General features: G+C 35.7%; 1 protein-coding gene across 1 annotated transcript; it reads left to right on the forward strand.

Annotated features, from left to right (window-relative positions):
* The first annotated feature begins 3,610 nt into the window (after positions 1–3,610).
* On the forward strand, positions 3,611–6,961 carry LOC124631027 (23 kDa integral membrane protein-like). The gene is made up of 5 exons (XM_047165125.1): positions 3,611–3,855; positions 4,354–4,542; positions 5,948–6,124; positions 6,300–6,539; positions 6,609–6,961. Exons 1-5 carry the CDS (start codon positions 3,742–3,744, stop codon positions 6,702–6,704), a joined length of 816 nt encoding a protein of 271 aa, XP_047021081.1. The 5' UTR covers positions 3,611–3,741; the 3' UTR covers positions 6,705–6,961.
* Positions 6,962–12,233: the final 5,272 nt, after the last annotated feature.

Genomic DNA, 12,233 nt, shown 5'->3' on the forward strand with positions numbered 1-12,233 from the left:
AAGTATATCTTAGACACCAATGATGGCACGTTTAAACTGTAGGTCCCGGCCGTCATTGAACATCCTTGGCAGTCGTTATGGGTCGTCAGAAGCCAGTAAGTCTGACACCAGTCTAACCAAGGGATATTGGGTTACCCGGGTAACTGGGTTGAGGGGGTCAGATAGGGTAGCCACTCCTTGTAAAGCACTGGCACTCAGCTACAACCGGTTAGATTGGAAGCCGACTCCAACACAGTTGCGAAAAAGGCTCAAGAATGAGGATGATGACTTATGTAAGTAAATATTATGGCTGGCAAAATCCTTTTAGGTACACTAAACATACCTTGTTAATGTAGGACATAATATAGTGCACAAGCATTTTCGCAGGCATGCATTCGTTATTCCTTCACTCTCATAGCCCGATGGGACGGCAATCCGACGCGCCCGGAGAGAGATCAGGTGCAGGACCGACGTTTGGTCCTGCACAGCTATCTGATCTTACATAAGAACCGCTTAATACTTCTACAAACTCACACACACATAACGCATACTTACATACCTCCAGAAGGATGGAGATGAAAGTGGTACCCACCGAACAGAATCCCCCTAGATACATACTTTCATAGCTTTCATTATTTTCTTTATAAAACAGTTACTTTTTGAATCCGACCATCATCATCGTCATCATCACACAAGCTTCTTGGATATATTTCTTCGGACGTAGGTTGAGACGTGGTCATCGGTAGGTAGATGGACGGACGATCTGGCCAAGGTCGCCGGGAAGAAGATGAATCGGCTTGCTCAAGTTCGAGCAAACTGGCGAATCTTGGGGGAGGCCTTTGTCCATCAGTGGTTGTCTTTCGACTGAAACCGAAACTGCGACGACGAAACTTCGAACTCTTGGGACCCCTGCCCACTTCTTTATTTCTTTAGAGTCCAGCTTAAAGGGGATAACCTCTGCTTTTTTTATTATGGCCACACCCCGCGTCCTGCTCCATATAACTCGTGAAAGCTTAGACAAGTCATGCATGTTCCTTAACTTAGAACACAAAGAAAATGCATGTACAATTGTCTGTACATAATTTATAAGGCTGCCCTAGTTTGCAAGTTGTGACAAAGGAATATCGATCAGAACTGATAATAAATTGATGGCGTATTGCATTCGGATCGAGGCGAGGGCGCACGTTATATAAAGTGATACCTTCATTAACTATGAGTAGTGTTCGATGTACCTACATATTAAATAAACCCAGATTTTTATTTAAAGAAAAAATGTTGACAAAATATTACGAACAAAAATTAAGTAAAATCCGCTGCCCTAAATCATTTTGGTCGATCTCAGTTATGCATAGTTAAGGTAGGGATTAAATAAGTACCAAAAATAAAAGAAATCGCTCGGGGTCCAGCAATTTCGCACCGCCCCTTTAAAAAATCATCTCAATACACACACTTTTGGAAAATAAAATAAAATTTACACCTTTTGAAATTGATTTGATTATTCGTCAGTAAGTTTTAAACCACTTTATACAAGAAGCTCAATCTTCTAGATTTCTATAAAACTGTTTTTGGGAACTGATTGCAATCTCTGCTAAAACCAATCAACATAAATATGATCATTACTTACCATCACTCTCTGAGCACGGGGGAAAGGTGGTATTAAAAATTAAATGGTCTATTGATTAGTTGAGTACCGTCCCCATGGGTACGGAGCCACCTGAACTGAATGCAGGTGCTCTGGCACACGACACCCATAATTGCATGCAATTACAAAATAGAATATGCACCAGTTATTGTCTTATTAATTTCCCGTCCCTTGTGTTTGTTTTATGAGCCCTCTGTTTTTTTGTATTGATTAAAAATGTGGGAAAATTAACATTGATCTTAATACCCAGCAAAGTACGGAAATTAAAAAAAATGTACGTCAAAAATATTGTTATATCATGTCGGCGCCTTTGTCGCTGTTAGCTGGAATCGGGCCCATGTTGGGTGGCAAAGCGTATTTTGTGTTAATTCATTTGCCGGACATTTGGGTCAAGGTTAGTATATCAACAAGTCGGTAAGCTCGCGTTCTTATCCAAGTTTTAAAGAAAGGGATTTGTAACGCTGTTTATGACGACTACGTTGCACTCCGGGTAGATGAAGTTACGATCTGTGAAATTCTAACTGACGAATCCTGGATTCTGAGACACGCTTCAGGCGCAATCTTATGGATCACCATATGTATATCAATATACAGCAGTGAATTGATTACGGTTGTGATTATGCCCCAATATTTGTTATTTAATAAGTCATCATCGGTCATGTTAATCCCACCGCGGAATACAGACCTTTACTCATACAAATAATTAGTACCTACTTAAATTTAGTGATAACGTTGGTAAGCAAGTAATTACCTACAGTAAAATACGAACGGTGCATGGTTCATGCTCAACTCCATTTAACACGGCACATGTAACACAAAGGACACACGTACCATTATTGATTTATTTAGAAATAGAAAATCGTAACAAAGAAAGCGCATTTTCCAAGCTTCTGAATACATAAAGTGGTTTTATAAAGGGGCTGGTAGTCTGTAATTAGTTGAAGACAACCAGTACTTGTGATTTTATGTTATCGATTGTGAAGGAAACTCCTAGCATACTCCTAAATCGGACGCAAGTCCGATTTTATAAAGTAATAAAGTGACCCATTTAGAAAAATGCCTTAAAGTATATGCAGGGGCCGGTCGATATGGTCATGTCAATTAATAACTAAAGGACGAATACATCGCAAAACTAAAAATAAAACATTAAATTCAATGCATTGTGAACCTTAAGTCTAATAGGAATAGGATAAGTTCTTACCACAGCGTTATAACGAAGCTTCAACTAGCAAACGACAGAGAAAGGAGGAGGAAATTAAAGGAAAATAGTTTTAAGAACAATGTATTAAGAACCATGACGAATGATTATGTAAGTTTGTGAAGAAACAAAAGCTGCCGTTGAAGATGGACCCTGAAGTGTGGGACGTGGACACATGGATTCCCACATTCTAAATATTGCGTCGACAATATAAGCGGAGCGGGTAGCGGAGAGCTAGCAAAAACAAGATTATCTTACTTGCTGAGGATACATATGTTTGGTCTTACTTATCCTCCACAGTCGGTTCATAAATTCGGAGATTCATAGCGACCAATTTACTGTCTATACAGAGTCTATATAGAGATCTCATCGTGCCTCGAATGTGCGTTATGGCATAATAAGTATATATTTATGAAACGTTGACAGCATTGGCTGGTACTGAAAAGGCAGAAAATCTAACAGCCAGATTTGGAACATGAGAACATGGTATGGTTTGGCCAATAACTGGCTTGTGAAGATTATTTAGCTGAACTGCAAATATGTTGTTTCAGATATTGTTAATAAAGAATAAGGTTCCTATATAGATCTCGTTTTGGCACATAGATATATATACTATACATGCTCGTTTTGGCCTTGTGGTTACATTTTGTTATGATCTCGCCAAGGATAAGTAGCCTCACTGCAGAGAACATTGATCGAAGTAGAGGTGAAAATTCTGCAAACTAGACCATGGTGGCTTAAGCTAGGAGTAGCGCTCCTAAGTTGTTATATGTAAGTGTTATAAAGAAAATACTTCTTAAACATCGTGTGTCTGTTTAATAGCTTCATATCCGCTCCGCTCATCACTGACCTCAGTTTATAATCACCGGCATAGGTCGTCAAATGCATTGATCGATATTATAGCCCTAAGCCCTCATTTCCGATGTCCACTCCGGCCGTACAGGACATACACATACAAATCGGCTTTCCCAACATGAAGTCACGGCGCATTCGGTGCATGAAGTTTTTTATTACACTCTTTAATATCATTTGCATTGTAAGTTATAGTTAAAAAAATTCAAATTAAGAAATTAACGTTTCTTCTTTTGTTTGGCTGTTTAGATTTTCGGTTTCGGTTTCGTAAAAATCAACGAGTTACGATAAAGCTGTGAATTGATTTTGTTTTGAAGGCAGTGTTTTTGTTGCTTTTGTCTTTTATGGTGCTCGATCGTGATTGTCTCTACGTTAACTTATGGCGTATAATTAAAGTTTTTATTAATAACTGCCGAATAAATCAATTGTTTTCGTTGACGCTTTGTTTTCGTTTTCGAAATTAGTTTTGGCATAAGATGTTTATAACTCGAAGATTTCGCCCATTTTCTGTGCGTATTAGGAAATATAAGAAAACCCTGCAATACTCTAAGAAGAACATTCACTCAATTCAAACACAATAAAGAGTGCGCAGTCTATAATACCAGAATGGGCACACAGTACAAGTTTTTTGACAACCATTTCAACGGCAATAAAGGTCCTTACGATATTTTTTTTTGTCCAGCTCTTCGGGTTGATACTGATGGCAATATGCGTGATAAACATAAGAGACAAGAAGTCGCAGCAGGAACAGCAGTCAGCTGTCTCCAGAGGGGTGCTGTCCTTCATCTTGACCACCGGAGTGGCCCTCGTGGTGACAGCAGTCCTGGGCTGTGTTGGCGCCCTCAGAGAACATGTCCGACTTCTTTATGTAGTAAGTTGTTTTCTGGCGCCTCTTTCGAAGGGCGCTGAAAACTATGTTGTTTTTCGGCACCCTATTACTTTAGATTTATTTGAATAGATCTTTTTTGTGTTAGGATACTTGTTGGTGATGGAAATAAAATAAAATATGATGAAACTAATGAATAGTAAAAAAAAAAGATTTTGGCAAAAAATCACCACAAAAAGTCCCCGAATACGTTTATTTATAAAATAATCTCGTCTATCATTTATTTGAAGTAATTAAAAAAAAAACAGAATCAATTTTCTTAATAAAAATGAATATAGCGCGTAAAAGGACAAATAAAAATACCAATTAATTTGGGAGTTGGCATTTTACATGGTAAATGGCTATCGCGAATTTTTGTTTTGAAATTCGTGAATTGCGTGATTATTGGCTTCTCTACGCGAGATAAAAAATATGCATGTAAATGCATCAATATATTTTAATGTTTTATATGTTGCAAATAAATAATTTTAAAAGGCCTGCAAATTATCTCAGCGCAAAATATATTGCGAATATCATCTGTTGTGCTGCGGGATTGTTCGAAAGAGTTACCGCGGCCCTGGTACATAAAAGGCCTACGATGGAACACGACGGTTTTTAGTCAGTAAGAGTCTGACTCTCCCTCACCGCTGCTAACCCACAGCGGGAGGGGTCATTTGATGATTTTTGAAATCGTTAAATAAAGGTCTGTTGTTCTAATGAATTATTCTTTGCTCTACAGAGAATACCTTACGGAGGCTCATTTCTCCGTGGAGAAAAGCTCAATGACCCAGTAATTGATTTCATTAATTACATTTACACTTCTATGTATATGCGATTTGATAATAATCAGTGAAAAAAGGGAAAATTTTAATGGTTTAAAACGTAGACGTGGTATCAACTTTCTTTTTTTTAAATTATGTCTTGTTCTACCTATCTGTTAAATATTGTGACCCCCACCTTAGAACGTCTGGTAAAATCGATATACAAATACACGTGTAATTATGTATCGATTTAATACTAATTAACTATTAGTTTAAAGTAATTAGCCAAGGGGTATTGGGTTGCTCGGGTGACTTGGTTGAGGACGTCAGATAGACAGTCGCTCTTTGTAAAGCACTGGTATTCACCTGCATCCGGTTAGACTGGAAGCCGACCCAAACATAGTTGGGAAAAGGCTCGGGAGATGATGATTGATAACAATAGACTTCTACAATATTATCTTGATACTTAAAAAATATATGCTCGACCGTTGATTTGTCTATGTTACTTGTAAAATGAGGCCTGGTAGAGAAGAATGGAAGAAGAAGACATGCTGCCTCCTGAATAGAAATTGCGATAAACACATGACTATAATAAGAAGTGATTTAGAACTTTCTAGAACGTAATTGAATAAAATGGAAATATATTTCAGCACGCAGGTTTCTTCATATTCCTGGTGGCCGTGGAGTTGGTGGTAGGAGTTGGGGGGGCGGTGCTCAGCGCCTGGGTCGGCGGCAGCAGCGAGCTTCGAGTGCAGTTCTACAGGAACGCCACCGTGGAGGACGAGACCGCTAGGTACCATAGCTTCTGGGATGACCTGCAATCTGACGTGAGGAGTTTTTACTTTTCATTCTTGCATGCTAGACTACCAACCGAGTAGATTATCCCTTGAATATCCTTTCCTATGATCATAGAAATCTACATTTCAATTCGATTTGAAATAATTCACTTTTCTTTTTTATGGATGGTGTCATGAGAAGTAACTAAGTAAATTATTACCGCAGTACCAATGCTGTGGCGTCGACGGTCCTCAAGACTACGCCATCATCCACCGCGACATCCCCGCATCCTGCTGCGCCCGCGCACATCCCCTCCGCGAGGGCGGCGCTAGGCGTCACTTGCACGCCAACTGCATTACCGACCGGTCGTACTATATGCGCGGCTGCGAGGAAGCTCTTCGCCAAAAGAAAGCGTTCAAGGGAAACATTTTCATCACAACTGGAATCATATTTACTTTGGTAGAGGTAATTTGTATTTTTTGATGGCTTTTGTCTTCTATAAGATCAAAAAATAAATACATCTTACTCTTACAGATACTTTGTATTGTGTTGGCGCTGTGGATGGCTCGCACGGTGCGGTCGGAACGTCGGAAGCTGCAGGCGAATTTACAGGCTCATTTCGAATCTTAATACGAGAGTGGAAGCACCTTGCAGCTAGAAGCAATCAGTCAAACGGTGCATAAGTCGGCGCAGAAAAATCTTACTTAGATATAAGAAGTATATTAGTACTTATTCTGTATTCAATGTTAAGACTTGCTTTTGTAAACCACGGTATTAGCTTTCATTAATTGATAGTATAAGAACGAAAGGTTATGTTACCTACTTATAAATAACACCTTTGGCACAGTAGAATTAAATACTCGTATTTTATGACACATAAAATGCATAAGTTCTCAAGAACGTAGGGTAGGTACCTAAAATGTAAAATCAATATTTAATAAAACAAATTGTATGCAAGTATTAGGAAAAAAACATAACTAAAATATACTCACCCAATGTGGACTGCTGGCAACTAACAAAAAAAAACTGTTTTATGATTTTGCACAATTTCACAATTTATAATTGCTTGTCTGTGTTCTTCATTAATATATGTCGGCAATGATCGGTGGCACGCTGAGCAATGATAACAGAGGTTGCAACCAGTTACGGCTCTTTGAATGTGTGCACACTGTAACATTTCATCTGTGTGAAATAAAATCGTCACTGAGCGATGCTTCCTCAGGATTGCGATTAGTCACGGTATGAATTTATTTACGTTTACCTCCACTTTTTATTTTTATTTAATTTTTGTGACTAATCCTTCTGATTATGATTTACGTTTCTTTTTTTTTCTTTTTTAAATAGTACATAGTTTAGTAGTTTTATTATTTTTTTCTATAGAGCATAAATCAGTTCATACCGATGGACATCCGCAACTCCGCATAGGTCCAGTTGAAAACCAGCGTCAGACACTAGCTGTCTGGCATAATGCTGAACTGGACCTATTTGACGCAACCTTTTGTTCTTTTATTTTGTTTTTTTTGTTGTTTCTATGTGTATGTATGGTTTGTGTCAATAAATAAGTTTTCTTTCTTTCTTTCTTCTTTCTTCTTTCTAAGTTCAGTGAAAACGAGGAAAATTGTTCGCAATTTAGGAATATGAAAATTTATAAATAGAGGAAGTGAAGCATATTTGGAATACCAGTTTGTTTTTTGAAAATAAATTGAAGGAGAAACGGGATAGCTCAATAAAAAATTACAGTTACAGTACATTAAATTATTGTCAAAATATTAAACTTTAATAATGAGAACAATCAAATATAAAAAATACCAGATATATTATCAAAATGCCTATCAAACTAAAAATACTCCAAAAACGTGATTTGACTTAGGGTGCAGATAATTTGGAATATAGTATTCCAAATTATATTCATTTTTTTTTCTTTGAAAATTGCTAACACTTTTTCTTAGAAACTAATAGAATTCTAAATGTTTTATAGTCATTGGCTCTTTACAAAAAAAGAAACTTTTACAAAAAAATAAAACCGACTCCCAAAAAACTGAAAAGCAAAAAAAAACACGGTATTCCAAATTAACAACACGCCAACTTAACTTAAAGTTGCATGTCAAATTTTTAATTCTAGAAATATTCACAAAATCATAGTAATATCTTAAACTAACAAGGTCACTCCGCAATTAAAATAATTACAATAAAGATTTAGAGTATTACAGCAAATGATTACCACTGATTGCATTCTTACCCGAAAAAGTTTTCAAATCAGGCTTCTCGTTCGCTGGGGGCTGGTAGCCGAAATGTCAAGATAGCGTCCTGTTTTTAATGCTGTATGGCTTTGTGTATCGTTTGACGTTATGTTTACGGCATAAAAACTCAGATGGCGTTTATATATATTTAGATATCGAAGTATTCCAAGTTACCTGCAGTATTCCAAATATGCTGCAGTTCCTCTACTATAAGTACCTAGAATAATTTAAAGTAAGTATTTAAGATAGAATAAGTTTCAGAATAATATTAATATTATATATTAATTTTTAATATTTATCTCAGTGGCGTGCACTTGGAGAGGCCTATGTCCAGCTGTGGACTGCGATAGGCTGATGATGATGATGATGATGATGAAGTTTCAGAATATATTTAGGTTGTAAGATGAGGGATGAAAGTGTTTTTCACCGTTCTTATTATAAAAAGTAGTCGTTACTTATAATAACTTTCAAAGTAATTATATATAATTCTTTACCTACTTAAAATTTTTTTTGAAGTTCACATTGATAATATAGTCAAGTATTTAGATCTCTATTTTACCATTGAACATATTTCACAAAAACCCACTAAGTATACAAGTATTTAGTTTTTACTAACAAACCACCTCATCAATTTATATGTTTTTTTTTAATATAATTTCTTCATATATTTTTAAACTAGAGAACCAAGAATTTTCTCAAATGAAAACGTGATACTGAATAGTTATTTGTAATAAGTATTTTTGAAGTATTAGTTTTCAGTCAATTTAGCTATAATCTGTGATAATAAGTAGCTTAGATATGTCAGCTGTCGGCTAGTGAGCCGGTCGGGGTCCAAAGAATAGTATCTGAAAATAGTTATAAAAACACGATATAATTTTGCTTTAATAAAAGTAGTGTGTCTAAAAATTGCGCAACACGATATTATTAAAATACAAGACATTTTATGTGTTTATATGAAAAGTAATTTTATGTAGTATTTATTTACCTTATTAATAAATAGAAGGGGTATTAATTAAAAACATAAGTGGGATAATATTACAAAGAAATCGTGTGCATAGCATGTCGACGAAAGCCAAAACGACTTACGTAAGAATAGAAATTAATGTTTTTTTTTTAACCTTTGTTGATTTGAATAACATTTAACATTTAAGTTGTAAAATGACAGACATTTAGTGAAATTAGTAGATTTTAGAATATAACAGTTTTCAAATAGGCATGATTTTAATATTAATGCATTAGTAACAACTTTATTCAATTTTATTAAGCTGTACGGTTAATATTAGGATAAACGAAAGGCAAATGATGTAATGGTACAATAAACTTGATAGCGTCTTAGTGTCTTATGTCGTCATGAGGTATTATTAAAAATACGAATAACTCATGTTCTTGCAAAATGATTTCTTGCTTCATAGTTTTTCACAAAATAGACGTGCATTTTTAATAGATTTATTCTTAACTAGCCTATGTTTCTCGGTAAAAGTGTAGCTTTCCTGAAGTAGAAGTGGTTTTTCAATTCGGTTCAGCAGTTTCGGAGCCTTTAGGGTACAAACGACTTACAAACAAAAATGTTTCCTCTATGTTATATTAAGTATCGCTAGTATAGATTGTTTATAGTCATACATTTTACTTTTATATACAGGGTGTGTCGTTCACAATCACATTAAATCGTATCGCACATTCTTTATGATATTCTATGGCGAATTGTGAAAAAAATAACCTAATCCATTCAGTGGTTTAACCACAGGAGTAATTTTTAGTTTTTATAATTTACAACATCATGTGTAAAGCAGAGATAAATTAAAAGCTTGGTACTCACTTAGCAGTGTAGCACGTAACGTATCAGATACGGTATCAACCTGCAAGTGGGTACGGCTCGTTCACGGTTCTCACGAGCACACTGCGAGCCGCCTTTGTGTTCGCAGCGAAACCGCCACTCGGCGGGTCACTGCGAGCTTACAGCGCTCCACGCGCGAGCGGCTCGCAGCGGGCTCGTGCCTACGAGCCTGTCACTTGATTCCGTATCTGATACGTTACGTGCTACACTGCTAAGTGAGTACCCAGCTTAAGAGTATCGAATGTTTTGATGAGTTGACAGATGTCAGTTTTCAAGGGAGAATTTCAGTTGTTTTTAAAGACTAACTTTTATATTTTCATGCATTTTTTTTTTATTTTTACGTGTTTTTCTTTTTTCTTTGTGTAAATCGACATATATTAACCAGCATATTAACGCATTTCATTTAATGTGATTGTGAACGACACATTCGATATTTTGCACAAGCTGGCTTTGCATTTAGTAAATTATTGTGGTAAAAGAGAGTTCAAAACTCCTGTAGTATATAAGGTAAGGTATTCAAATAAGAGTTTTTTTGTAAGTTAACAATAAAAGTGGCCTTGAAGTCAATTACTTCGTAGATGCTCGTGGTTATCATGTTTCATTAGAAATTATTTTGTTAACGAAAAGTTTTCTTTGTGCGAATTGATTGGCAAAGATTTTTGAAGATTAGCAGCATATATTTATTAAGTTAGGTCATAGCATAAGCATTGAAGTAAGTAAATTAATAAGTTTTACGCGGAAAATTACGGGAAATTAGCTAAAGAAACCTTGGTGTCATAATTAGCATAGTTTGTTAGTATTTTTATTGTTGTGGTAAGTAGACTGCTTGTTGTATTTACCTATATTTTGCCAACATTTTAGAATTTACGGTAATATTTGCCCTCGGAGGGGCAGGGCGTGGTAGTTTTAAGATAGAGCATAGTTTTTAAGGATTATTCAATGGACCAATGAAAACGTATGTCTGTACATAGCAATAATAATGATAGGGCGCACTATAGGGACCTACGTATCATACTATCATATTAATATAAGCACGACCCTCTAACATTTTTGATTCTACTTTAATCTATATCACCAACTTTCTAATTTTGATCTGAGTATATAATAAGTTAGTGAAAGGGCATAATTAATTAGAAAAATAATTTAAATAAGATATAGGTATCTACTTACATTTTAAAAATAATATTGATGTCTTCACCACATAATATTAAGCACAAAAACAGAAATCATTATTTAGTTTCCTCTAATATAATTCCTAAAAAAATAACTGTAACTATGTACTTGAGGGTGTACGAGGATGCAGAAGGACCATATCAAATCGTGGTGATTTATATAGATTCGTAGTGGTTTCACTTTAGCAAAGATATAAATCTTTATGGGTGAAAGATACACTAGTTGTAGCTCAGTACAATCTCATAAACAGACTTAGACAAAGTATTCTAACATCAGCACATAATGTTATAAGGCCACTCAATGTGACTGTCATAATATGTTTTTGAATTTTTTGTATTGAACGCGTGTTTGAAATTTTAAAAGTTGTATTTTGGAGTTTCGGCAATGTATGTCTTAATGTGTTGTCAATAAAACGTTAATCACTGCAGAAATATTTTTATTTACTTAGCTGTGAAATGTTATTTCCTTGTAGTTTTAAAAAAAATATGTAAAATATATTACGACGACCTTATAAAGGTCGCCGGAAGACGCTGGATGCAGGTACGCTTCCAACAGGTATCTGTGGAGATCAAAGGGGGAGGCCTATGTTCAGCAGTGGACGTCCTATGGCTGAGATGATGATGATGATGATATTTGCATAGAATGTTATTAAATTGCGTTCGCGTTTAGAAGTGATTCATTTTTGTGTAATATGCTGCTGTAATGTTGGAAAAAAATAACATAAACGGGCCACAATGGCTGACGGAATCACATTCGACGAAGAGGTTAGCTATATTATTTTAAAGCCACAAAAGAAATAAGAGGCATTGTGGATTCGTACCTAAAAGGAAAATTAAAAGGAGATGCACAATACCATTTCTATACATAGCGACAATATTAAGGTAATCAGTCTACTCAATAGGCAATATGTGG

This window comes from Helicoverpa zea, chromosome 6, assembly GCF_022581195.2.
Source record: "Helicoverpa zea isolate HzStark_Cry1AcR chromosome 6, ilHelZeax1.1, whole genome shotgun sequence".
In the NCBI taxonomy this organism is placed as follows: Eukaryota; Metazoa; Arthropoda; class Insecta; order Lepidoptera; family Noctuidae; genus Helicoverpa; species Helicoverpa zea.